Below are 26,753 nucleotides of genomic sequence, written 5' to 3'. Positions count from 1 at the left end.
GGGAAACAATTGAACATATGAAGAAGCTGCCAACAGCAAGGTTCGACCATAACTCGGTCGTTTGATGCTGAGTCAACGGGTCGACTATGTGGCGTGATCTGCCATACGTCCTAGGGACGATCGCATCAAGGGATAGAGACGATCCATAAAAGGCCCCGATAAGCACGTGCACTGTAACTTGATGAAGTGGAAGCCATGCCTTCAGCAGCGCTTGCATCCTACGCAAAACCTTGCGCCGTCGATTTGATGCCAATCTCCTACGTGGCAGGAGTTGGCGGTCCTGGCCATTTGCTGGGGGACACGAGCTGATCGTCTCTCCTCCGCCGCTTGACCGGAACGCTACGGCGGAGCAAACTAGACGTCAACCAAGAAACTGTAATCGACAGTCGATCATGTCGTCGCGTCTCCCTCATCTGTTCGCCTGCTCTTCACGTATCGTTTTCGTTAAGATGCCATTGAGAGTGATTTGGCGCCTCACAAACCGGGCAAGTATCGTGTGCAAAGCCACGACCACATGCTCAACTCAACCGAGGTTCTGTACAGAGTCGAATCAGGGCGTCCCTGGTAGAGATTTGTCTCACCCGTCCAGGGCAAAGACACAGCGATCTCGTCCAACAGTCGTTACACAAATCGTCGATGCGGCGATGGCGTCGGACTGCTATGTAAGCCATGTAGGCCCATGCCGGCCCGTCTCCCTCGTTATCTCCCGATTGTCATGTGCGCGGCCCCTGTTGGCCCGTCGGGCTGAGACTTTGCTCCTGGTGAGCCTGCTTTCCCATGACAGAAAACGGCTGTCCGGTGCAGCTTGTCTTTTCTGCTGTCGTCTTCGAGCACGTCCACTGGACCGCCTCGCCTCACACATGGTTTTGCAAACAGGGTCTTTCATGTATCTGACTCCTTACCGCCTGGGCTACATGTCCGTTTTGTTCCCACACTCTTCAGGCCATCAGAGTCAAGGTGGTGGGGGCCTGGACTGACTCGGCCGGTGTTTTCGTCTTCGGCCCTCGGGAGACCAGACACGTGGGGGTCGCCTTCTCTTCAGTCTAGGCGCTTTAAGTGAAATGTCTTGTAAAATAAAATAAAAACATTGTGCTCCCGTCGTCTTTCAGGGGCGGATGGTTTTTGAGAGACAAGAAAGCCTTGTGGGCTGTTCGGATGCGGCGACACAAAGGAGGAACATGAGAGACACTCCATCGCACAGCGTTCAGCGTTCAGGTCAAGGTCAAAGGAAACATATCGGAGTTGGGTCTTCCCAGGGCCTGGGCCGCAGGTGCGCCTCCTTCCTCCTCCCGATGCGGTGGATTGATCAAGTGAGTAGGGTCTGGAGCCCGGATGGTAGGCCTCCCTGGGATACCGATATCGCTCTGATCCCGATGGTTCCCTTCTCACGACCCTAGTGTTTCGTGCACGCCGGCGCACCTGCAATCGCCTTGGTTGCCTGGAAGGTCCCCTAGATCTCGTCGTTGTTCGGATCTAAAGAAAGACCCTGCATTTGCCGCATGTCAGAAAACAACCCGAGGTTTGCTGAGCGGGAAGCAAAGTGGAAGATGGGCGGAGAGAAACGGCGTGCAGTGGCGAATCCAAAGTAGCAGCCACGCCACAGAAAAGCGCCAGAAACGAGTTCGTCTTGTAAGAGTAGCAAAGTAGACGACAAAGCTAAAGAGGTTGAGCGGGGTCGTTTGACCAGAGGTATCTTGCTTCTGACTGGTTCGTAACGGATTAGGGGACTCTGTAGGGGACTGTGTAACCGGATGGTGGGATGGGTGAGGGGAAGGGGAAAGGGGAAGGGGGATGAAAACGATGTCGGGATGGCTGGATGGTTTCCAAAATGCGGCGACGACGTGGGCCGGCGGCTGCACCTCACTCGCTGCATTCTAGCGCCGCCTGTGACACAACCCTGGGCACCGAGACCTGTCACTACATGCCCTCCATTTGCTGCTGATCCAATGCTGGGTACCTACCTGTATGGTCTCAACAATCGCATTTGGGCCCCGTCGAGCAATACTCACGGGATCATGTAACGAGCATAACGTAGGTGGGAAAGGCATTGCAACTTGCACCTGACGCCATTCGACTTGCCGCAACTGCGAGTCTGGGACTTCAATGGCAGAAGACCCCTGCAACACTGAACGTTTAGCGTTCTGCTTGCGCACATGCCCGTGGGACTCTTTCTCTGCGGGAAAGAAAAAGAGAAGGGCGCCCATAGGTATTCATGCAAATGCAATGGCGCCATGGGCCATGTGCTTTCTGCGCTGCGGGTGGGTGGGCTTGGGGCATGGATGGATCAGATTAGAGACCGATAAGCCCCGCTTCGACCCAACATTTCTGGTCTTTCACATGCTTTCGAGAACGTCCATCTCTCTCTGTGTCTCTGTCTCCGTTGCTCGCCCAAAAGGCAGGGCGAACAGTGAGGGAAAAGGCTCGTGGACGTAAGCATAGGTACCTTGGATGGGAGAGGGGGGCGTGCTGTCTGAGCTCCCGGGAGTGTCAGTCCGCACCTTGTGGTACGCCCTGCGCAGTTACTTGCACAGGACGCAGTAACAGACGCAACAAAGAGTCTCGAGGACTCGGGTAGGTTTTTGGTCCATAGGTACCCGTGCTTCGAGAGGTATTATCTTGCAAACATGAGGTAAACTTTCCTCCTCTGACGGGACGCTTTTGGCCCTCTCGTATCAGACCAGAACCCCGGCCGCCACCACCGATGGGACAAGGTACAGTACAACCCGCTCACCAAACGCCGGTTCAGCAGAAAACATGTGTATAAAAAATAAAATAAAAAAATAAAAGAAGCCCTTGGAAACCAAAATCCGCCTGCCAACACGTCTCTCACCAACCACTCACTCACTCACTCGCTACCTGACCTTGCACGCTCCCGCTCCAGCTCCAGCTCCGCTTCTTTCGGTTCCTAGTACTGGTCGCCTTACACCACCTTTACCTAGCTTCTCTTCCCGAGTCTTTTTTTTTCCCTCTCTTCTTTTCCAGTTTCTTTGTCTCACCTTGCATTCTTCAACCCGCTCAGAGAGCTTCACCCCACAGACTTGACCTGGACCTCGCTTTTGCCATCCTCAATCTATCATCCTGCTCTTGTCTCTTTCGGTGTGCATCTTGAACCCCGGCATTCCTCCCACTCTCACCTTGGAGACGACCGTTCGTTGGCGTGAGCGCATTCAAAACGTCGGTTTCCACGGAGGAGACCTTTAACTGAATCGTCTCAAACACCTCTTTCGCCCACATTCCCCGATTCACAAGTAAAGGGCGTCGGGCTAGAACTATCACCGTCGAACCGTAGCATTCCTGACCTGGCGACAACGTTCCCGATCGTAAGCCCGGGAGCTTCACCAGTTCACCAGGAAGTGCGAACAGACCGCCACGCCCATCTCACCGAATTCCCTAACGACATTGGGTTGTTGTGGTCTTTTCCCAAAAGCCACCACCGCGGACGGACGTGCCTTGCGCCTCTCCCGACAATAAAAACATAATGCCCCCCTTGCGACCCTGGGGTCCCATTTTCGAGGAAATCACCCTGCCGCAGAATAGAATGTCATCGACCGTTTTCTCGATGCTGCCCACATCTCTCCAGTCCCGGCTCCCGCCGCTGCGGTCCATCCGCAAGAGCGCCAGCATGCAGACCCTCACCTCGAGCAGACAGTCGCACACCCGCTCGCTGTCGGGGCTCGACGGCGTGCACCCCAACATCACTCAGGCCCGCATCATCTCGGAGAGCACCGAGGAGCACATGAGCCTGGTGGCCACAGAGCACCACCAGTCGTCGCGGACGTACGAGATGCGGGCTACGGCTGACAGGCACGAGCAGGACAGGCGTCAGGCGGAGCAGTTTCGCCAACAGCAGCAGGAGGCAGCGAGTCAGTGTTCAAACGTGGATTGGCGGTTTGCCCAACAAGGTAGGACTCCTCTCAAGACCACGTTCGAAGGATCCCGCGGCTGACATAATCATACTCTAGGCCTTGCTCTGATTGCAGTTGCTCAGGATGAACTAAGGCAGCCCTCGCGGCGGCCAGCGGTCGACTTTGAACGGAAAGCATTCCTGGACGGCGTCGAGTATATCCTCAAGGCGCTCCCAAGTGACCTGAACGAACACGAGCTCCACCGACTCCGCACGTCGACGCCCTCCAACTTCATCCCTCCGGCCTCTGCCGGCGGCCGGGCGTACTCACCGTCGCGGGGCGCGCACCACGGGCGGTCGATCCTTCACAGGGGCGTGCAGACGGCCGTCGTCAACATCTTCCTCCTCATTCACCTGGCACTACCGTATATCATCCTCCTGCTGCGGCTAGCGGCCCGCACGGAGCGGGAGTACCGGATATCGGAAAACCTGGTGGGCGCGGGCATGGGCCTCGCCAACGCCATCGGCAGCAAGGGCATGCGCATAACGGGCGCCTTGTGCAACGTCGGCGACGGCAGGGTCGGCCAGGCACTCACGGAAGCCATCGCCTGGACGGTCGAGGGCTTCACGGGCGGCCTGTCTGATGGCGTCGGCGAGGGCTTGTCACTCGTGGCACCCAAGCGGCAATGAGACGCACTATAACGAGGATGACGACTAAACGGTAGAGAGGGAATCACTTGGGTTTTGGGTTTAGACTTAATTTTGGGGGGTGTATGTTCTTGTTTCCTATGTCAGGTTTGGGTATGAGGCTACTGGGAAAGGATTGAACGCATAACGGATCTTTGAAAGAGTCGGACCATAGGCGGAACAAACCGAGTTTTATCGGAGCTGCTCAGTTGGTGTCGACTTGCTAGAGCTAGTCAAGCCAGACAGGCTGCTTTCTCTGGGTCGAGTCTACCTCTCACTTGAGAGTTTAGGAGAATCCTGCGAGTCTACATTGATCAGGATGATCAAAGAATTGGTCGGGACATTCCGGCAGGAATGAATGATACGGACGATAGAAATGAACCATTAGAGAACCTTGGTCTTCGGCATGAACAAGTGACATGAACTTTTTATGATATGTGAATTCAGTCGGTATGTATCTTGTTCTGTCCGTAGTCTTGGTGAGACAAGTGTGGCGACGGGCCTAACTCCGATTATACTTGAAGTGTACCTGTAAACATGATCTAGGTGGTGGGGGTGTTTTAATTGGTGAGCTCTCTGTAGTCCAGTACCAAAGAGTTGTCGACATACTCTACGACCCAAACACTCAACTACCATCGTAGATGGTCGAGCAGAGACGAATCGGGGAACATTTCTTGCCGGTTCGATTCGAGGAGACGGGGGTGTTCCGATGTTCCCTTAAAGTAACGCTAAATCTGCGCGACATGGGTGGAAATCGGAGCCACACGGCGCGCCATACCTAGGTTGAGTGGCTCACAACCCGTCCCCTGCCAGTCGCAGCGAGAGACCCACCAAAAAAGTGCGCGAATGAGCTGATAAGACCGGGAAAAAAATCGTTATCGGCTCGCCTCCTGTCCACCTCTGAGCTCTATCGGTTTCGACGACGGAGAAAAAGTTACAACGAACCTGTCCTTGACATCCCATCCACTCCCGTCACTCCCTTTTTTTCTATCCCAATCAAAGAGTTGTATTGTATCGTTGTTTTTGTCTTCAGTTACTACTGTCTTTAATCACACACCAAATGTTTCGCCAATCCATCAGAAGATGCGCTCGCATCGGCGGCGCAAGCTTCGCGGCCCCTTCCCTCCGAACGACGAGACCCTTCACCCTCAAGTCGATCGCGCAGTCTTCGCAAAGCCCGCTTCGCGTTCCCGTCAGCTTCAATGCATTCAGACTCTATTCCAGCGAGGCTTCCGCCGCAGTAGCTGCTGAGCCGGCTGTCGAGACAACAGAGCCTTCCGGCTTGACGACAAAATTCAAGGATCTGGACAAGCTGGGCGTTCACAAGAACTTGGTCGACACCATCACCAGAGGCATGAAGTACGAGAACATGACCGATGTCCAGAGCAAGACGATTGAACCAGCCCTGAAGGGCATGGATCTGTAAGTTACATCCAACGAACTGGACTCCCTGTCCTCCCGTCCAGCTACTGACAGCTTTTCAGGGTCGCTCAGGCGAAAACCGGTACCGGAAAGACCTTGGCGTTCCTCGTCCCCGTCCTGCAAAGAATGATCGCGGCGGATCCATCGCTCGCCACCCGCAAGGCGCGATTCTCCGCCAACGCCGGCGACATCCGTGGAATCATCATCTCTCCTACCCGTGAGCTTGCCGAGCAGATCGCCATCGAGGCCGAGAAGTTGTGCGCGAACACGGGTCTGGTCGTCCAGCGCGCCGTTGGTGGAACACGAAAGGGCGAGATGCTCATGAAGACGCGGAGACAAGGATGCCATCTTCTTGTTGGTACGCCTGGACGTCTCAACGACCTTCTCTCGGACCCCCACAGTGGTATCAGCGCCCCGAACCTGGCCGCTATCGTCCTCGACGAGGCCGACCGGATGCTCGATGTCGGCTTCGAGAGGGAGCTGCGGCAGATTGTCGATCAGCTTCCCGACCCTCACACTTCCCAGCGCCAGACTTTGCTCTTCTCCGCCACCATTCCCAAGAACGTCATTGCCCTGGCCCGCGAATGGGTCCGCGCCGACAACTTTGACTTCATTCAGACCATTTCCGCCGACGACGTTCTCACGCACGAGAAGGTGGCGCAACATGCCGTCAACTGTAGAGGCTGGGGCAATGTTGTCCCGGCCCTCTACGAACTGATTGAGAAGGAGCTCGAGAAGCGTAGCAACAACCCGGACCTGATGCCCTTCAAAGCTCTCGTGTTCCTCCCGACATCCGCCTGGGTCGACCTTGTTGGCGATGTTGATGAGAGAATGAGGTCCACTCGCGACAGAGTCTTGGGCTGGAGAATCCATTCCAAGCTCACTCAAGCGCAGCGCACCAGGTCGGCCGAGAACTTCCGCAGGGCCAAGTCCGGCATCCTGTTCTCCACCGATGTCACCGCTAGAGGTCTCGACTTCCCCAACGTCACCCACGTCATCCAGGTCGGTACCCCGTCGGATCGTGAGCAGTACATCCACAGACTCGGCCGCACAGGTCGCGCAGAGAAGGAGGGCGAGGGATGGATCATCCTCCCCGAGTCCGAGGTTGGTCTGGCCCGCAGGGAGCTCAAGGGTCTTCCCATCCAGCCCAACACCTCCATCGAAGCCGCCGGGTTCGACTTCACCAGCCAGTCACAGCCGTCAGAGCTGATGGCAAAGATCACGGAGATCACTTCCCAGCTGAGAGAGGATACTCTGAGCAGCGCCTACCTGTCGCTTTTCGGACAGAGCAAGGAGAACGCCCAGGAGAAGGCCGACGAGCTCCGTGAGTGGTTCATCCACGGCATGCAGAAGGATGATACGCCGGCGATGAGCGCCTCTACCGCTGACAAGCGCGGTCTGCGCAGGATCCGCGGCCTCAACATCACCGACCGCCAACCCAGATTCTCCAGGGACGACCGTGGCGGACGCGGGTTCGGTGGCGATCGTTTTGGTGGCGATCGCTTCGGTGACCGTGGATCTCGGGGTGGTTTCTCCGATCGTGGATCTCGGGGTGGTTTCTCTGATCGTGGATCTCGGGGCGGTTTCTCCAACCGTGGTGGCTTCTCTAGCCGCCGCGAGCCTCAGGACCCCTTTCAGAAGATGGAGTCGGAAGGCTCCGATCGCCGTTCCCGCGGCGGTTTCGGCCGTGGTGGACGTTCCGACGGCGGGCGCGGTGGTTTTGAGAGACGCGAGAGGGCGTCTTTCTAAGTGTTGAGCATGAGCGAGTGAGACGAGAGAAAAGGAAAAGGCTTCCGATGAAATGGAAGAGGTCTGCTACTACCACGACGTTTTGACGACCTCGACACGGAATTAGACATGTCATACCCCACCATCCCCCTCCCCTTTTTGTACCATACCATGTTTGTTCGGAGCAAGAAAAAAAACGGCTTTTGTTTGGCGGCGCGGGGGTCTTGCGTTGTTTGTACCACCACTACCATCAGGATGGGTTGAACTCCATAAAAGAGCTTCACTGTATACCACGGGGGAAAGGAGGAGCACCGCTTTATCTATGTAAATAATCTTGAGGACAATTAAACCTCCAAATCTCTTCTTCAAAGGGGCCGTCGGCCTTCTGCTCACCATCTGCAATATGTCTGAACGAAAGCTCCCAGCACCCGAAACTATGTGGTATCGCTACACACTGCCATGGCAAAGAGGACCCTTTTCCATATTGCGTCCAAGCAGATTTTCCCTCGGTTATGTAATGTCAGTACCGCTCCAAGCAACGCCCGTCGATGCCGTTGTAGCACATGCAAAAGCCGATTCCTTTGTTTCCAAGCGGCCATACGCGCTCCCGATAGAACCCCCTGAACGCCCTAGCAATGAAGCCAAGAATGCGCCTCTCGTAAGGATGAGCATCTTCAGCACCAGTAAAACACAGACCAATCCAACTATGCGCCCCTCCCGTTACCGGCCAGCCAAAAGCGCATTTGCGTCCCAGAGGAGAACCCTCTCGTCCCAGCCGACCGTCGCTACCCACCCGCCAACACCAAACAGACACCAATCCACGCCGACAACGAACTCGGTATGCCTGTTCATGATCCCGACTTGCGCGCCGGCCTGCGCCCCGCCCGGTGGCCCCGTTGGTGGCGCGTTCGACCGGTCGTCCCACAACCTGACCGTCATGTCATAACTCGCCGTCAGCAGCAAATCACTGGCGTGCGGGCTCCAAGCCAGCCTGCGGACGGCGTACTCGTGCCCTTGCATGACGGCCAAGGGCCCCGCCGTCGGGTTCCGAATGTCAAACGTGCGCACCGCGCGGTCGACACCGCCCGTCGCGATGACGGTGTCGCGGTACTTGTTCCAGTCGTGGGTGAGGACCTCGGCGGGCGCGGCGGAGGGGAAGGAGGGGCCCGCGGCGTGGACGGGGATCATGGAGGTCAGATGGTAGCGCGAGGAGACGGGCGTGCGGAGGTCGAAGATGCGAATCTGGGAGTCCGAGGAGACGGCGGAGATGACGTGCGGGTTCGAGGGCTGGAAGGAAGCGGAGTAGGTGCAGTTCCCGACGGGGAGGGTGCGGAGGGAGTGTTCACGGGTCGGTGACCACTGCAATGGAGGATTAGCATGCATTCGCACGGACAGCGTGTGTGTGGTTGACATGCCACTTTGATTGTGCCGTCCCATGAGCTCGAGACGAAGGTGTCCTTCGTGATGGGGCTCCAGTTGACGGAAAAAGTCTCGCGCTTGTGCTCATGGAAGTTCATGACGGGGAAGTCCTTGACCCCGAGGTCGAAGAGTTTGATGGAGCCATCGCCGCAGGCGACGACAAGCTGGTTCTCGTTGATCTCGGACCAGGCGAGGTCATATTGCGAGTCGTTTGTGTCGAACCTGTTGACCGGGCGAGGGTGTTCAGCATCTTTCCGATGCCCGGGAGAAAAGCAGGGAAGGGAACTCACGTCGTCTCGACCTCGACACCCCGGGCCGTCAGGGCGAGACAGAAGACGCGGCCGTTGCCGACGATGCCAAAGTTGGCCGACGATGCAACGGCGATGCGCGAGTCGTAGTAGGGCGAGTACTTTACGGCGTACGGGTTGTAGCCCTGCGTACGGAACTCGAGCATCGGGGCCATGGCGGGCGAATGCGATGGCTACCTGATGCGGATTGCGGCCCGTGTGATGCTTTGTTTGCTCGAAATGGGAGAGGTTGTGTAGCGTACTGGCTGAACACACGGACACACAGAGAAAAGCATATGAACGCGGGCGGGATACCTAGCTCTGCCCGGGGCAGTGATGTAACGCCGATCCGGGGTACCTCGGCAGACCGGTGGGTGGTGGGAGGGGGAGCCCAGTGGATAGTGGGTGGTGTGGATGGCGGGGCAATACAGCACTCAGGGATGCGTTTATCGGGGTTCTTTGTTCGAGGGGCAATCCTGGGAGTCGAAGCACGTGAACAGGCGCTACACACGCGCCTCCTTGCGACGCCCTTTGGAAAACATTTGGAGAAGATGATATTTGACCGTGGAGTGGCGGCTTCACCGCCGAAACTGAAGCTTCCCACTGCACATATTCCATGGTTTTGCCATACGTCATCTTGTGTTGACTATTTGCACAACAGTTAACCACTTATGCATCCTCGACGACTTCATGGAGTCCTTTCTCATCAGGAAGAAGCGCAAGCTGAGTTCGGCTGTGGAAAAGGAGGCAGATGACGACGAACCGACGGAGGTGAAACTGGCAATTCTCTCATCGCTTCACCCAGCATTTGAGCAAGAAGTGCTATTGGACGTCCTCCTGGCGCACAATGGCTCTGTCGCAGAATCACTCGAAGCTCTGCAGGCGCCAACCCTCGCTAAGAAATCGAGTGGGAGTATAGGCGCCCAGAGCTCTCTCTGGCATTTCGCCGTGAAGTCGGAAGACGGCAACGGAGGTACCAGTTCGCCGGCCAAGAAGAAACTCATGTCTAAGAAAGGAGCCACGCTTCACCTGTACGACCCGGCAGACATCGCCGAGCATACACCCTGCACTGTCATCCATAACTTCCTCCCGCCGGAGGAGGCCAACGACCTCCTGCGCGAACTCATGATGGAGGCCGAGTCTTTTGAGAAGAACGTGACATTCAAGCTCTTTGACAACGTCGTGGCCAGCCCGCACACGTCCAGCTTTTATGTCGAGAGCTACGATGAGATCCAGAGGCAAAAGACAGACTACCTCTACAACGGCGCCAAGCTCAGCGATGTCCGCCGCATCACGCCGCAGCTCATCAAGGTCAAGCCCAGAGTTGCCGAGGCCGTGAACCGGGAAATTCAGACAAGGATCACGACTTGCTACCCCGGAGGAAAGAAACTACGGTTCCAGTCCCCAAAACTGTGGGCTCCCAACTCAGCTTTTGTCAACTGCTACGACGGGCCACAGGAGAACGTCGGGTGGCACAGCGACCAGCTGACCTACCTTGGCCCCCGCGCCGTCATTGGGTCGATATCGCTGGGCGTCGCACGAGAATTCCGCGTACGACGGATCGTTCCCAAGGACGGGGACGGCGGCGGCGGCAGCAGCAACTCGGCCGAAGACGCCGACGCCGAGGGCCAGATCTCGATTCACCTGCCGCACAACTCGCTGCTCGTGATGCATGCTGAGATGCAGGAGGAGTGGAAGCATAGCATCGCGCCGGCGCAGTCGATCGACCCGCACCCTGTGGCTGGCAACAAACGCATCAACATCACCTACCGCGACTATAGGGCTGAGATGCACCCCCGCCACACGCCAAAGTGCGATTGTGGGATTCCATGCGTGCTGAGGGTTGTGCAGCGGAAGAAGGACAATCACGGGAAGTACTTTTGGATGTGCCATGGCGGCAACGTGCCCGGCAAGGACAGCTGCACGTTCTTTCAGTGGGGGCGGTTCGACGATGATGGCATTCCTATTTGGACTCATACGAATCGAAAACTCAAAGCTTGATATTCTTACGCCTAGCAGGACGCACCCAACGACGGAACAGCATGCACGCTACTCCTCATTCATCATCAACATCGCTTGAACCACTCATGGGTTCACATACCCCGGCTGATGCTCAGTCTTGCCGTCTACGTGATGAATCTTCAGGCTCTTCAAATCCACCCCATGCAATACCCGAACATTCACAGGGTGTTTGTCCTTGGACCACTTGTGCCAAAACTGTGCCTTTTCGGTCAACGCATTGTATTCCTCCTCCGTCAGCGGGTTGAACTGGTTCGTGAGCGGGACGCCGCAGGTCTTGCAAAAGGTCTTTGCGAGGATGCGGTGGGAGAATGTGTAGCGGCCAATATTGTCGTCTTCTCCCGACAGCACGAGCTGGTCAGCGTCAGGTTTAACCCAGATGTAGGCGTTCTGCGATTCAGGTTAGCATCGCTTACGTGCGCATGGACACGATCAGGGTAGCGGCTCACTCTCTCGCAGATGCTGCAATTGCAGTCGATAATCGTATCTTCGTAAGTCTCGTCGATGGGCTTACTGATGACCGCCACCGTGACCGCGCCGCAGTGGCAGCTTCCGTTGTAGAGCTTGCCCCCTTCGATCTTGGCCGTCGGTCTCGGACCCCTATGCGCTGGAGGCTCATACTGGGCTCCATAACTTGCGCCATTGAAACTGCCAAGACGTCAGCAAGCTGAAATATATGGGGTGATGATGGGGGACCTACGGTTTTCTCTCCAGCTTGAGGGTGTCGAGGTCTTGGATCGAGCGCACCTGCATTCTTGTCAGCCCCAATCCAGGCGTCCGTCATGGGAGGAAGGATTCGGTCGGTCGGCTTACATTCAACGCTATCTTCATGTTCGGCGGCCCGTTGGGGAAGTCCACCATGATGGCGGTACCACAATTCCCACAGAACTGCAAGGATGAAAGTGAGCTTCACACACTTTAACACAAGGGGGATATTTTGTGAGTGAGGCCTCCTCACCTTATGGATCATTTGTTCCGACCCGAACTTGTAGCTGGAGAGGTCCTTCTCGGCGCCCTTAACGACGCGGAATTTTTCGGGGGCCGGCATGACCCAGAGAGTCCCCTTCTTGGTGCAGATGCTGCAATTGCACTCGCTCACGGTCTTGATTTCGGGGAGATCGACCTCATAGACGAAGGCGGCGCAGTGGCAGTTGCCACGGTAGGTCCGGTTGGACTCTTGCTCTTTGAGTTCGGTCATGATGAGGTTGTGTTTGGTGAGGCAATCGATGTATCCAATGGGGTTGGGATTGAGGGTGTAGAGATGGAGGCATGGACTTGGAAGTTTAGGTTCCCAGAACTACTCTTTATAGACTCGAGCCGGAGAGCTGAGATACTTCATTAAACAGCTAGTTTGAGACCTTGGGCGTTTAGTGAACGCCACATTTTGTTGAGCGCGAATTGACTTGACGGGGTCCTTGTTGAAACTCGTACAGGGTAGTGTATTCAACGCGAAAGATGATCAGAAAGCTTGAATTGGCCCTGCGGAGATCGCCTTAAGGACACTTTGGCTATTTTGATATATGAGTCACCGGCAAGACCAACAGGCCATGAACATTGCTTACTCCATGGGACGGTGCCACGCACCGTACCTCTGGAAGTACAATCTGTGAGCGCCACGTCGGGTATGTAGGTATAATGGCGGGGTTGAACGGGCGTTTGGGTCTAGGGTAGGTAAGCCACACCGACGCCGCGAATCCTAAATGACGCGTGGTTTCCGCGTCGTCAGGTGACTTTTGCATGGCCCTCTGGACAGTGAGCCAGTTAGGGAGTCGTGTTCTAAGATCCAAGTCGGTCTAGCTCTGCGTCAAGGACGAGGTCATGCAACGACTCGCGGCATCCTATCGCGTTGCCCCTGAGAAGGATTGGTATTGACATGCAAACCTCGGTCCAGGGACGGAAGGCCAGATAGGGTAGGATGACGTTGGTGAGTAGGCAGCAGCCCCGCAAAGGAGTCGGGACAGATGCCATTCTCGGCAACCGATCAAGCGGTTGGTAGTTGTTGAGTGGCTGAGGAAAGCCATTTTGCTTAAGCGAGTCCTTTCGGAGCGTAGATCTGGCATGTTGGGATGATGTTGAGACGAACACCCACTTATCAGGTTTGGGCGTTGACTTCCGCTTCACCGCGCCGTGTCGGAGGGCCGTGGTGGAGTTTCCCGTCAGCGCCGAGGTCCGCGTCTCGGCGTCCGAGTGTGTCAACCATGATATAAGCACCGAAGGTGCACCCAGCATGAACTCCGTAAGACAAAGATAGTCCGGCAAAATGAAATGGACTGAATTGGTTTTGTGTTACTTGGTGAGTCCGGCGTGTCCATCCATTACCTCAATGGGCACAACCGACTATGAAAGTCGGGCGTAAGTCGGATCCGAGACTTAAGCTTCGACTAACTCACCACTCGCCGTGCGTGAGAGAGGACTGTAACCAGCGGGTTTCGGAGGCCGGCGTGCCCAGACACCGGATGCTTTCTGCTTTGCCAAGAATCCTCTCATGATCCTTCTTTATCTCGGATCGTTTATAATTGCTTAATCAGTTGCGCAATAATATCTCCGTCCAATCAGCAGAATGCGCTACACATTCGCCAAGAATACCAAACCCCCTGTTAGATCTTCCCCCGTTCGTGCCATTTAAGAGATTAAGCAGAGGAGACTCCCCCGCACTGAACAACCACCCCGAATGATCAACAGTTCGGTTGTTTCCGCGTTTACACAGAGGCTCCTCACCGGTTCTCGTGTTCTCCGCACCCGTCGCGGGAGACAACCTTATTACAACGGCTATTGTAAATCCTAGAACGAATGCCAATCAAGGGAGAGTACGGATACATGTCCACGCCGCGTCATTCAGCCGAATCCATCACTCGAGCCCAACCCACTCCCCTCATTCCTCAATTCCTCCAGCGTACGGGACTTGCCAAGGTGATCACCATCAGCCGACTGCATACAAGTCATCGCCACCGACGATTCATCGGACGGATCTTTGAGACCTTGTCTCGTTCTGCCATACCTGGCAGCCTATATAAAAGTGACAACTCGCCGCCCTGGTCCCCTTTCGTCATAGGCCATGGCCAAGAGGAACATCGTACAGGTCTTGGGGTCGGTTTGGGGCTGATGTACCTTCCTTTATATACCCCTGCTCCGTTCCGTCTTGGGAGCTGCCGTGATGGGAAATCGTCCGCCGGCAGTTCGTTGCATCGCGTACGACGTGATGAGGCTTGGCGATGCAGAAGTGGTCTAGCAGCAAACAACGTGCCAACCAAGACAAACCAGTTTCTCCCTCCCTGGCTTTTGTACCTGCTTAGGCCAGGTCGGCTCTCGGTTGCTTGTATTGTATAGGAGGAGAAACATATTTGCTAGGTGGCTGAAAGGTCTGACTTGGACGAGAGGGCCCTGCTTACCGTCATAGCTGCCGACACTTTTCCTCGTGGGCTCTGCTGTGGCCTAAGGTTGCGAGCCGCGGGAAGCAGGACGGTGATGGGGCGTGGAGGGGGAATGATGGCCAAGATCTATAGACTGCAACCCCCGCTTCCGGTCTGCCAGGGGAATGTCAAGGAGCTTGCAGATGTAGGTGTATGATATACGGTGCGGCAGGCAAGGGCGGATGAAGAAAACAGACTCGCCGCCCCTGTCGAGTCGTAACGAACGTATTTGAAGGTGGTTATGGCCCTTTGCTGCCATGTGAAAGAGCAGGAAGCACATCGCGTCTCCTTCCCTGTTTTGCTGGTAACACAGGCTCTTTGCTTGCACAAGCACTTGGCTGCTTGTCCCTCGGTCTATAGATCTTAACTCTGAAGCTAGGCTCGACAGTCGTCTTCCAATCCCTCTCAAAGTCTCAGGGTATTGTCCTGAGAGACGATTACACGGCATACGGCAACATCTCCACTGTTCCGGCACAGGTATTCAAAGATGGCATCCGTCAAGTCTCTCGTCGCAGTAGCTGCGGCCATGGGTGCAGCTCTGCTGCCAGCAGTTGCAGGTCAATGCGCCGACCTGACGCCCGTCTCGCAACCCCAGCTGGCTCCCGGCTACTCGGCGAAACTCATCTTGAACCAGCTCAGCGACCCTCGCAGCCTTCAGTTTGACAGCCTCGGAAACCTGCTCATCGTCGAACAAGGCGGCACTGGTATTCGATACGTCAAGCTCACAGACAACGGCGGGGTAAATGTCTGCGTGGCTTCCCAGAAGCAGCTCGTTCCCAATGGAAACGTAGGCCACTAACAAACCTGACCTAGATCCTTACCCAGCAACGGTTTACTGACTGTTGTCCAGCTTACACATGGAATTGCCCTCTCAGCCAACGGCAAGACTCTCTATGCGTCGACGGCCACGGATGTGTTGGCCTATCCCTACGACGCCGCAGCTGGCATCGTCGGACAAGCCCGCTCCATCATCAATGACATGGCACAGTCCGGATACCATCAAACCCGTACTCTGCTGATTCCCAAGGACAAGCCGAACGTACTGCTCGTTTCCCGCGGATCAGCCCCGAACCTCGACCTTCCGACGGCCGAGGCCTCATCCGGCCGCAGCCAGATTCGGGCCTTTGACTTGAATAAGCTTACAGGCAGCCCTGTCCCATACACTTCTGGCGAAGTCTTTGGATGGGGATTGCGTAACAGCGTCGGTGTTGGAGAGAACCCCAAGGACGGCGGCATCGTATGTACTCGGCACGTGCAATGGAAAGTTCCTGCCAGCTAACGTTCTCTTAGTGGTCGGTCGAAAACTCTCTGGACGACATGGAGCGCAGCGGCGTGGATGTCCATAACGAGAACCCCGGCGAGGAACTAAACTACCACGGCAGCTACAAGGCAGCGAGCAATCCATCGAAGGGAGCCAACTACGGCTACCCCAACTGCTTTGCTGTCTGGGAGACCAGCACGATTACCGGCGTGCCAAACGTCCAAGTGGGAAGTCAAGTGATTCAGGGAAGCCCGTCAGGCAATGTTACAGACCAGTATTGCCAGACGGTACCCGTTGCGCCGCGTCTTACCTTCACTGCCCACACGGCGCCTCTGGACATCAAATTCCACCCTAACGGAGGATCCGCTTACATATCCTTCCACGGCAGCTGGTGAGTCTTTGACAGATTCGTAGTTGAAGCCAGACGAATGCTGACATTATTTGCAGGAACCGACAGCCGCCCGATGGCTACCGTCTGAGCAAGGTCGAGTTTGGTGCTAACGGACAGCCCACTGCTGCGTCAACCAGCAAGTCTGCCGAGATCAAGGTTGCGTGGAACAGCGACAACGCTGTCTGCCCTGGGAGCTGCTTCCGGCCCGTAGGGCTTGCTTGGGACAAAAAGGAAAGGTTGTTCATGGTCAGCGACTCTACGGGCGAGCTCTTCGTCCTCACGGTGCCTGCTTAGGAGTTGGATGAGCCGTGCTGCCCTTATGCGTGATGAGGGGACTTCCTTGAACAGTTGTTTTGCTTGGGATACGTGTTTTGGGAAGGATTTCTTGCACATGCTTAAGAGCCTATCTGGGGTTCTATAGATGTCACTGGATCGAGTAGCAACAAGAAGAAGTTTGGCCGTTAAGCTTTCCTCTTGCAACGTGCTGGTCCCTAAAGTCAACCGAACGTGTTGATGTTGATGTGTCTGTCAGCCGGGCACTGTTGACGGAAAACCACGTTGTGCGGCGGCTGACAGGGGAAACGCTGTTTGTCAAAGAAGGCAAACGAAACAGTTTCTCCCGCCGGGATTACCAAACATAGACAAGTGGGGGGAGGGGCAACTGACTGGTTGCCGTGCAGCAACGGCGAACCTCGACCCTTGCATCAGCCCGGGTTATAGTGGACTAGGTAGGCGGGGCCTTTTAGGGCGCGTTGCCTGTGCGCCTGTGCGCCTGCGTTTGTCTGCCGTTTTTTCTCGCCCAGTTGGGCAAGGCGCTTCTTAACCAACCCGCACCAGAACGTGTGTCAACAGCCAGTCCCGCGATGATGGGCGAGTGACAGGCACGAGTGCAACTACGAGTCGAGTCGGCACAGGCGTGAGATGCGGGTGTTGTGCAGATGCAACCAATAAAGCAGCACTCCAATCAGAAGCCATCCCAGTCTCATTCGTCCCCGTCCTCCCGTGCCATCCATCCATTCCCTTCTATTCTTCTCGTCTCCCGCCTTTCGTGTCGCCCACCTGTTGACTCCCCGCCTTCATCCCATATCGGGTTCACCCAGCGCATCGCTCGTTAACCCTGCCAGTACCTACGCGTGCGGTTTTTTTGGTCCGAGCAATTGCGCCATCATCTACGGGATTGATTAACGTCGACGGCATCGACATCTCGACGCCCGCCGCCAAGCCCCTGGTATCTGTCTCAGGCCTTGCAACACTGCAACGTCGCGGCCAACGGGTTTTAACGAGAACCCCGAGGCGCATCGCGCAGCACGATCGCGCCCCAAGCCTGATCTTTCACCCAACGTCTTTGCGCGCATCACGACCTACGACCGCTTGGCCGCGTCGTCCGACGACCTTTTGCGACAGTCTGTGCGAGACAGACTTAACGGCCAGTTGTTAGAGCCGTGATCGCGCCTCTGCAAGCGCTTGCTTTGCGACACGCAACTGCACCATTGTCCAGTCGCCATACGTCATCCCGACGCGCAAGACGACAGGGCGCAGGATGCCTCTCATTCATCGTCAAACCGCCGACGGCGTGGTCGTGGTCCCTGCCACCTACGGCGACTACTCTGATCTCGGCCCCGGCGCCATAGTCGGCATTACCCTCGGCGCCGTCGCCGGTTTCCTGCTCATTCTCTGGACGGTGTACATGTGCCTCAACTTCGGCCGGCCGATCGACACCTCATCCTCGTCAGTGTACACCGGTACCGCCTCGGCCTACTCTGTGCGCCGCTCCAAAAGCCGGCATCATCACCACAAACACCGCAGCCCCCGCACGAGAGTGATTGCGACGGAGGAGGTGCGGGTCAGGGAGAGGGAAAGCATCAGCAGGCCGCCGGGCCCGGTCATTGTCGAAGCCGCGCCGATGATGCAGGAGCGCAGGGCTAGCCGGCCGCCGCCTCCGAGGGTCGTGACTGATGACGAGGACGAGGACGAAGTGGTTGTGATTGAGGAACACACACCCGAGAGGAGGCGGCGGCGACACAGCAGTTCGCAACGACACAGTAGTTCGCGGAGGCATAGTCACCGGGGCGAGAGCCGGCGACGGAGCCGGGATTACTGAGGCTGGCGCGAGTATACCTGGATCGGACCTTTTCTTCGAACGACTGATTACTGTTGGATTTATGTTGTAATGTATCTAGCTCATGGCAAACGGATGTGCGTCCCGGTCAAGAGCCGCAGGTGCGATGTTTCTAGGAAGGCGATGAGCAAACGGTGTACGAAAGTTGGATGTATTGAGGCTCGGGTGGCTGTACGTCAAGCCGGATGTAGCGGTTGGAGACACTGATTAGAGCAAGAGGGAGGATGGAGATCAGATGGAACATTGGAGGGCGGGGTCTTTCCGGATGCGAATGACGGGAGGGATGGCGGAAGACGTGTTCGGTTTCAATACGAAGGCCAACATTCCACTACCCCGGAATGCTGATCTTGGGCGTTTCCCGAATACGGTAGGCTCACACATCCCGTGATCGTTGGTTGACTCGCTGGGTGGCGGCGACGCCTCCTGACGCGCAGCCTCGGTAGCTGGTGCCGATGAAGAGGTTACCATTTGCTCCTCCTTGCCGACGCCTCTTGGAACAGCTGGACCAGAAGACTGGTTACGTCAGAGATCGAGGGCTCGGTAAAGTTGGGAGTGTAGTATTGTGTCTGATGGGCGAATGTGCAAAGGTCAAACAATGTACTCTAGAACCTTCTTCCTACTCTTGTCTACTTCATGTTTGATACTCGAGAGCCCTCTGTCAGAGAAACAGAGGCAGCAGCCATTATAGCAAATCTACGCGCGCTTGTTATTTACCGGTTCCCCAAATGATGCACAATCCGTCCAAGTGTGTGGAATGCGATCGATCGATACGACGAGCGTACCTGAAAGATGGCCAAGGAAAGCAGAGGCTTTCCCGTCAGGTTTAACCCAAACCGAACAGTGGCTGGCGAGTGCCCATTGGGATTGGCCAATGACAGGACGGGAGCCGGATTTCACATGCTTTCCCCGGACTGCCTTTTAGAGGGACGACTGCACGCCAGGCTCCAAATAGTTTCAGAATGACATCACCTGCGAGCTTCGGCCTCCTGGGGAAGGGGCTACACGCAGCTTCTTCACAAGGGAATCAGGTAATCGACCAAAGGTTCCCCCAGGCACACATACCCCATGAGCAATGTTGTGAGGCGCTTCCCCCAAACTCCTTTCTGTCTCTAATTCCAACGCTAAAGTAGCCCCGAGAGCTCTTGCTTGTGAGACATCATAGCTCCTCACCCCGCGAATTTCGTCAAAGCTATCAGCTGGACCGGAACCTCCTTTTAACGTTTGACTTCCCTCCCTCTTTCTCTCTCTGGCTACTCGTCTTCCCAGATCGATCGTCTTTACTCTGTGCTACTGCGTCAAATCGACAAACACAGCTGCGGATACCTCCGTGGATTCTTTAGCTTGGTTGACATCAACACGTCGACGCGCTTGTCGACAGTTCGACACCACTTACTACCGTTTCTCATCTTAACGACATTGCCAACTCGCAGCTGACACGGCGCAAGATGGATCATCCAGGTACGCATGTCGTCTGCACCTTGCGCGGGACGATTCCTACGCACCACCTGCGTGAACCCCAGTCGCAGATCCCTTAGGCCAAGAGATGCCGCCGCGCCTAGCCCATTATCGCAACGACACACGCTCTCTCAATCTCTCTGTGCTCGACTCATTTTGCTGACATCACCACTACAGTAAAGGAGATCAAGACCGTCATCCGGGACCTGGTTCAGGGCTCACCGGAGAAGCAGAAAAATGCCCTATACTCCAACTTTACCGAGGACGCCGCCTTCACCCACCCCTTCTGCCACGTCCCGTCCTTTGGCAATGTACAGATCCCCTTCCTCTCCACCATCAACTCGCGCTGGCTCATCCTTATGGTCTACCGCTGGTACCGCATTCTGAGCCCCAACATTGAGATGGAGATTGAGTCTACTGGTACGTACAGTCGCGATACGCCTACCTCACGATACCGTGGTCAGAGTGCTGCCTAAGCGCGGCTACCGCGACAATTCAGCTCTCTCGCCAGATGTTGACCATTTTACAGTCCAAGACCAAAAGACCAACCTCCTCTACGTCAAGATGCGCCAAGACTTCCGCCTCTGGTTCGTGCCCTTCTACAACGCGCCCGTTGATTTTGTCGTCGTTCTCCGCCTCGAGACCCGCACCGTCGACGCCAACGGCAACCTGCTGCCCCGCGGTTACGGCGACTCCAACACGGTCGGCAACCGCCAGCGCCAGTTCATCGTGAGCCAGGAGGACCACTACCAGGTCGGCGAGTGGATCAAGTTCCTCATTCCCTTCTTCGGCTACTGGGCCTGGCATGCTTGGACCCTGTTCGTGACGGGGCTGTGCGTCATTGGTGCCTTCGTTGGATACCCTCTTACCTTCCTCTTCCAGCAGTTCGCTGTGAACAACAGCACCAATGGCACGGGCAGCAGTCAGGAGAACAAGAGAGACTAGCAACACCTCGATTGGCTACTACGGGAATGATACTAATAAGTGCGGATTATTCTGGAAGTCTATGTCGTGCGTGGGGCCGGCTGAGAAAGGGATCTCTGTTCAGTGTATGATTGTCCGAGCAGAATCAGGAGGAGGGCTTTGTTAGTGACGACTCTGTGGCAGGAGGTCGGGGCACAGTTAGCAACTTGCGCAGAGCATAAAAACATCCCGATTGAAACAAACACTAATGTTTTTAGCCGTTTTAGTGGGTGCTGAACATGTCCGTACTAGATCCTGTTGATCGTTTCCGGCTTGGTCCTGTTAGGCAAGCGCCGTATCCTCGCATCACCACGTGTTCAAGTGTAAACAGTCGTGGCTTCACCATTAAACGATCAGTTAATCAGTACATTACTGACAAGAGAGCAAAAAACACGGCTCCGAGCCTGTGGTGGCATTGCTCTGTCTGGGTCTCCTGTACGCAGCGTGTCTGCCGCGACTGCGTCGCGGCGGGCCTGTTTCCACCCGTTTCCCGTTTCCAATCTGTTTTACTTCCTTGCACAACCTGCCTTGCCTGTCTAGAGCCGGCTCCTTCCAGGTATTCGTCTCCTGGCGCCATAACCATCCTCCTCCATGAGAGGCCGACCCTACAGTATGTTTGCGTGTTTCATCCGCTTGTTGTTACGTATATAAATTAGGGGCATGTCAAATCACAGGCAGAGAGAGAGGGGGGAAGGGGCGTTTAAGGGCAGCCTCAGCGTGACAACCTCTTCTACTTGAATGATGCCCCAAGTCAAAGAAGAGCTAAGTAATAATTGCTTAGACAACGGACGGCTGGCTCGTCGTCACTCACCACCTACGCCCGCCAGGACGTCCCTCAGAAGGCAAGAGAAAAGAGAGAGAAGGAAAAAAAAACACGGGCTTCGAACCTGTGGTCCCTGGCGGGCACCGATATAGATCAGGGAGACGTATACCGATTGGGCACCAGGGCAGATCCGATAGGACGTGTTGTTTGGTGACGGCAGGATTGCAGAACAATTAGGGGGGGGAAGGGAAAGAAGCAAGGGCGCCTACCCTCCTCTCATAGACCTTTCCGTCGGCACGGACATCCCGACGCGGATTGCGATCTGGGGCTCCTCGTCGTTACCCGTAATCCATCTAATCACGGTGAGTTGGAAGCAGGGGGTGCGTTGGAAGCATGTCAAAGGAGAAACTCGCCTCCATTCAAAGGGGAGAAGACAAGTAACACGCAGAATATCTCGCTGGCTTGCTGCCCACCGCACGCAACACCACGCCGTCCTTCTCGCCCCCCCATCGGCTCTCTCACTGTCACTCCCGCTTTTTAGGGTATACCAACACAGAATGATTCAAAAAGCTGACCCTTTTCGCGTCCAGGCCCCCGTTTTAGATTTTTATAGACCGTTCCACACCTCCCGTCCTTCTCGATTCCCTCAAGTCCACGGCCTTTGTGGCCGGATTTTCGAGTTGCTCTCGTTCACACAGCTACCCCATGGCGGTCGCTTACCGCCGTCGTTCAGATCTTTTGTACGTATAGTAATAGATGTCTATAGACACCTCTTACAAACAGGAGTAGATTCATTCGCATGTATGTCCGAAACGTCTGTATCAGAAGAGTGCCTGGGCTCTTCAAGTCATTGACCAGGCTTATAATCCAGGTCTTCCACTCGCGTTTCCGCTCCCGTTGGGACCCTGCTGTGAGTCCGGCGCCTGCTGCTGCTGTTGTTGCGGCTGCTGTTGCTGCTGGCTGCCAAAGAAAAAACCGTCAAATATGTTCATCTGCTGACCGTCGCTGAAATCGTGGTGCATGTTATCCCAGTTGATGCCGAATCCCAGATCGAGCTGCGGCGTCGTCACGTCCCCAGACCCGCCGAGCTCGCCGTTCGGGTTGCCCTGCAGGCTCTGGAAGAAATCCATGGTCTGGATGTCCGGGTACTCGTTCATGTTATATGACCCTCCCTGCTGCTGCTGCTGCGTCAGGAAGGGGCCGCCACTGTTGGATCGCTGGGCTGCCACGCGGCGAGGAACCGATGGTGAAGCCACAAAGGAGGGGTCAATATCTGAAGGGCTTCCCTGACTGGGGGCCATCAGGCTGAAGTCAGCGGCGCGCGGAGAGTTGCGAGGAGGCAGCTCTCCGGCGACAGAAAGGCTGGGAGATGAGAGAGTATCGGATAGCGCCATGTCCATTTGGTAGTTGTTCTGTTGTCCTTGGTGTTGTTGGCGGCGGCGGGGAACGCTAGCACCCGACGTGGATGTCCCATCGCCCGAGGCGGAGCTCCATTCGAACCTGTTCTCGCGCATCTTGCGCGGTGGCACCGAGTTGAAGCCGCCGGTTGAGTTAGCCATCTTGACGGTGGCCTTTGCCGTCCGGTCAAAGGCATCGCGGCAGGTCTCGGCGGGCGGGCACTTGTCGATCAAGTCGGTGAAGACCGACTTGGCGGCCAAAATGGTGAAGTCTACTTCGTCCATAGTCTGTTGCGCTGCGTTAGAGCTACTCAAGTTCATCAAGATACAAGGCAACTTACCAGCCTGCTTCTGACGATGGGCGAGTGCCAGATGGCGTAGAGGTATGAAATGCCGGCCATGAACAGATGGTGTGTCGAAAGATAGGTATAACTAACCAGCCCGCTCAAATGAAGCTGGCGGTAGATACGCAGGATCTTCTGCCCGGCTTCGGCCACCTTGAGGTAGATCCTGTCCTCGTCCTCCCGTAGTTCCGCCTGGAACGCCGTCGGACTGTTCACCTCGTTCGAGGTGTTGTACTCGCCTTCAAACAAGGCGGGCACGCTCAGGCTCTGGCGGTAGAGCATGATGATGGCCTGCCAGTAGTTGAGCTCTAAGAACTCGGTCGAGAACGCTACGCCCGTCTCCTCCCTTGTCGGCGCCGAGTTCTTCCACTGGTACAGCCTGCGGTCGATGTCGATGCGCCACGAGCGGAAGGAGTCGAACCTGACGAGGAACGGGGATGGTAGGTGCGTGTGCATATCTGAGTTGGTCAGGTTCTGACCCGAAGCCCGCACGACCTGCGTCTGGTTATATTGCAGCACCTGCAGAATCTCAGATTGCAGCAGCCGCAGTTTGAAGTAATGATATGCTACGTGCTTGTAGCTCGGCTCAGAGGAGTCGGTGGCCATCTCCAAGAAGCCGGTCGGCGTGATGTACTGGTCATCCAAGAGCGAGGGGAACTCAGTCGTGATGACTTGGTCGCTGATGCCGAAGGGTCGTCCGACACAAGTGCTCACCAGGCGATCCAGGGAGTATGTGCACCACCATAACCTCCGCCTCATATCTCGGATATACAGTCGTCTGCCTCTTCCGCGTGATTGGGCGTTTCTCGCCTCGCTCGCATCGCCGTTCTCCTCCTTGACCTTGCCAGAGGGTCAAGCATTGTTGGTTCTACGTCGCTGCCATCCTCGTAGTGCAGGCCCAAGTCCACGGCTAGACGCACAGCAACGCCGATAATATACCTGGATAACTTGTCAACAAGACGTCTCACCAAGGGATCGCTTCAATCGGAGGGACAACTCACCAAAGACCAGGAGGCACAGGCCGCAGGAGAGCAAAATTGGCCAACAAAAGCACAGCCTGCAAAACCTCCAAACCACCGCCACTGTTGCCGAGACAAGCCTCGAGATGTACAATGGCGCTCGCGTGATACTCCTCCGGCTGAGCTTGGCCAAACGTGTTCGCATCTGCGGGATTGCGAGGTCCGGCACCCGAGCCCTCGGATTTTACAGGCTCACCCACAATCACGCCGCACCCTATCGCGAAGACCATGTTCAGCATGTACAGCTCCCGAGGCCCTTGTGGCCCGCCTGGGCTAGTGTACGCCCGGTCGAACATCTGCATAAACTCGCCGCGGTGGAGGATGGGTATTTGGGGATTTGCATGCTCGAAATAAAGCGTCACGAGTCTCATTCCTACGTCTCTCTCGGGAAAGTTGGCCGGGCGGATCGTGGGTTTTGTATGAAGTCCAAAGAAGGAATCCCGCATCGACGTCCCGCTGCCAATGGGTAGACCTTTGCCTCCAGTCCGGTCCTGGGTTCCGTTGTGATCTGACACCGAGTATTGTACGGCGGCGAAGACGACGCGATTGAAAGAAACGCCCGAGGCCGAGGCCAGAGACCGTGGCTTGGACGGACTGACGATGTCGAGCATGCCCGTGCCGCCCGTCTCCGCCTTCTTGGCCTTCTCCAGGTCGGGTCTGTGTATGGTATTCTTCGTCGGACCGGATCCGTCGATGCTCTCGGAGCGCGCTGAGGGCGCAGCGTCTGTGTTAGATTTTGCGATGTCGGCGCCGGGGCGCGAGCACAGCTCCAGGTTCTCGGCGGGCGGGAAAGGTATATTGTGGTTGGCGAGCAACGCTTCGAGCTGCTCGACGCGCGTTTCTAAGTAGAAGACGTAGCTTGAACACGCAAGTCAGTAAACCTAATCGACAACAACAGCGCCATTCCCCTCGCGAGGCAGCAGGGGCTGGCAGTTCGAGACGGCGGCATACCTTCTGGGAATCTCCTTCTTCGTGATGGGATCGTAGCCCACGCACGCAACGCCCGCCTTCGCGCAGCTCGCGCAGCTGGGCAGCTTCTGGTCACACCGGTTCTTGCGCAGACGGCAGCGGTTGCATGCGCTCACGTTGCGGAAGTTGCTGCTCTGGCCAGCTTTTCCTCCGGACTTATCGGCGGCGGCCAGGGCTGCACCGGCGCCGGCTATCGGATCATTCTGCTCGGCGGTGGACGGGCTCTGGTCGATGCCGGCGGAGGTCGGCGGGGATGCATCGGCGTCGTAGGAGCCCTGGCGCGGTCGCTTCGTCGGCTTGAGCGTTGGCGAGGGCGGCGAGTGGGCGGGCATCGTGCCTTTTCCCCCTTCGGACGGGCAGGCGGGCTTTCGGTCGGAGGAGGGGAGGAGGTTGGGAGAAGATGGATGGATCGGGTTGAATTTTCCGGGACGCCGCCGGCCGGTCGGGGAGGGCGGTAAGAAGCTGACTCCGATGAGGGGTAGGAGCAGGAAGTGAGGCTTTTGAGGTTGAGAGGAGTGATGATCGTCAGCCAACGGCTGGTAGAAAGAAGTGCGGTTCGGAGAGTTGCAGGTTGAGGATGGGAAGGACGTCGGTGAGGCATACAAAGTGCTGGTATACCCTGCTATCGCGACGCTATTTCGACTTGCACGGCGGCAGCTCCACACATCGTTCGGCAGTAGCACCGATGGCAGGAGGGATGGGGACCTCTTTTTGTCTCTCCCCTGCTAACGCCGCGCTAAATAAAGGTGGCTAAACGTCTGGGCAAAAGGTAGAGGAGGGGTTCACCAGGGAGGTGCGCGCCCCAGACAATATGACCGAGTCTCTGGGAAAATCGATATGTCCAAAGGGGAGGCGGGCATTCAGCTGGGATCTCTCTGGAAGTTGAGGATCTGGCCGAGGTTCAGGTCAGGATTGCGCATGTCGAGTTGAGGCGGACGGGGAACGCGCACACGATAGCGGGAAGACGATACAAGCGAGAGCAAGGCCCAGTAGCTTGTTTGGACGGTGAAGATTGTGAGAGAGAGAGAGAGAGAGAAAATAACCACAACGGCGCCGATCGCACACAAAGACGACGTTGAGCTGGCCGGCCCGGGGGACTAGCTAGGCTGCGGGACATGGGCAAGAAGCCAAGAAAGAGCGGGCAATTGCAACCTTACGGGGGAAGGGTCGGTGAAATGCAGATTGGGAACCTGCGCCTACAAGGGAAGGCAAGCACAATAACGTAAGGCGGAGGATGGAAGGTACTAAGTAGGCAG

The 26,753-nt window shown here is 56.3% G+C and overlaps 9 protein-coding genes across 9 annotated transcripts; 6 read left to right on the top strand and 3 right to left on the bottom strand.

The window, feature by feature from the left end:
* Window positions 1–3,478: 3,478 nt before the first annotated feature.
* Window positions 3,479–4,534, top strand: ColSpa_08852 (uncharacterized protein; the record flags this gene model as incomplete). Its single annotated transcript, XM_049275064.1, has 2 exons — window positions 3,479–3,863; window positions 3,963–4,534. The coding sequence occupies 2 exons, from the start codon at window positions 3,479–3,481 to the stop codon at window positions 4,532–4,534; spliced, it is 957 nt and encodes a 318-aa protein (XP_049131021.1).
* A 1,057-nt stretch (window positions 4,535–5,591) lies between these two features.
* ColSpa_08851 (ATP-dependent RNA helicase cyt-19, mitochondrial) lies at window positions 5,592–7,702 on the top strand (the record flags this gene model as incomplete). Its single annotated transcript, XM_049275063.1, has 2 exons — window positions 5,592–5,953; window positions 6,016–7,702. 2 exons carry the CDS (start codon window positions 5,592–5,594, stop codon window positions 7,700–7,702), a joined length of 2,049 nt encoding a protein of 682 aa, XP_049131020.1.
* A 699-nt stretch (window positions 7,703–8,401) lies between these two features.
* On the bottom strand, window positions 8,402–9,563 carry ColSpa_08850 (peroxisomal targeting signal 2 receptor; the record flags this gene model as incomplete). Its single annotated transcript, XM_049275062.1, has 3 exons — window positions 8,402–9,040; window positions 9,100–9,322; window positions 9,391–9,563. The coding sequence occupies 3 exons, from the start codon at window positions 9,561–9,563 to the stop codon at window positions 8,402–8,404; spliced, it is 1,035 nt and encodes a 344-aa protein (XP_049131019.1).
* Window positions 9,564–10,077: 514 nt separating this feature from the next.
* On the top strand, window positions 10,078–11,388 carry ColSpa_08849 (DNA oxidative demethylase ALKBH2; the record flags this gene model as incomplete). Its single annotated transcript, XM_049275061.1, has 1 exon — window positions 10,078–11,388. The coding sequence occupies one exon, from the start codon at window positions 10,078–10,080 to the stop codon at window positions 11,386–11,388; it is 1,311 nt and encodes a 436-aa protein (XP_049131018.1).
* Window positions 11,389–11,472: 84 nt separating this feature from the next.
* ColSpa_08848 (centromere protein V) lies at window positions 11,473–12,604 on the bottom strand (the record flags this gene model as incomplete). The annotated part of the gene is made up of 5 exons (XM_049275060.1): window positions 11,473–11,796; window positions 11,823–12,054; window positions 12,107–12,153; window positions 12,220–12,294; window positions 12,365–12,604. The coding sequence occupies 5 exons, from the start codon at window positions 12,602–12,604 to the stop codon at window positions 11,473–11,475; spliced, it is 918 nt and encodes a 305-aa protein (XP_049131017.1).
* Window positions 12,605–15,303: 2,699 nt separating this feature from the next.
* On the top strand, window positions 15,304–16,762 carry ColSpa_08847 (L-sorbosone dehydrogenase; the record flags this gene model as incomplete). The annotated part of the gene is made up of 4 exons (XM_049275059.1): window positions 15,304–15,603; window positions 15,667–16,053; window positions 16,107–16,468; window positions 16,525–16,762. The coding sequence occupies 4 exons, from the start codon at window positions 15,304–15,306 to the stop codon at window positions 16,760–16,762; spliced, it is 1,287 nt and encodes a 428-aa protein (XP_049131016.1).
* A 1,246-nt stretch (window positions 16,763–18,008) lies between these two features.
* Window positions 18,009–18,569, top strand: ColSpa_08846 (uncharacterized protein; the record flags this gene model as incomplete). Its single annotated transcript, XM_049275058.1, has 1 exon — window positions 18,009–18,569. One exon carries the CDS (start codon window positions 18,009–18,011, stop codon window positions 18,567–18,569), a length of 561 nt encoding a protein of 186 aa, XP_049131015.1.
* A 1,463-nt stretch (window positions 18,570–20,032) lies between these two features.
* ColSpa_08845 (uncharacterized protein) lies at window positions 20,033–20,987 on the top strand (the record flags this gene model as incomplete). The annotated part of the gene is given in 3 exon segments (XM_049275057.1): window positions 20,033–20,045; window positions 20,220–20,462; window positions 20,473–20,987. Coding segments are annotated over 3 exon segments (771 nt in total).
* Window positions 20,988–22,497: 1,510 nt separating this feature from the next.
* ColSpa_08844 (positive regulator of purine utilization) lies at window positions 22,498–25,829 on the bottom strand (the record flags this gene model as incomplete). The annotated part of the gene is made up of 6 exons (XM_049275056.1): window positions 22,498–22,503; window positions 22,839–23,453; window positions 23,507–24,349; window positions 24,382–24,448; window positions 24,511–25,386; window positions 25,480–25,829. The coding sequence occupies 6 exons, from the start codon at window positions 25,827–25,829 to the stop codon at window positions 22,498–22,500; spliced, it is 2,757 nt and encodes a 918-aa protein (XP_049131013.1).
* Window positions 25,830–26,753: the final 924 nt, after the last annotated feature.

This window comes from Colletotrichum spaethianum, assembly GCF_022836535.1.
Source record: "Colletotrichum spaethianum MAFF 239500 DNA, contig24, whole genome shotgun sequence".
NCBI lineage: Eukaryota > Fungi > Ascomycota > Sordariomycetes > Glomerellales > Glomerellaceae > Colletotrichum > Colletotrichum spaethianum.
This window is presented reverse-complemented; position numbering and strand designations above follow the sequence as displayed.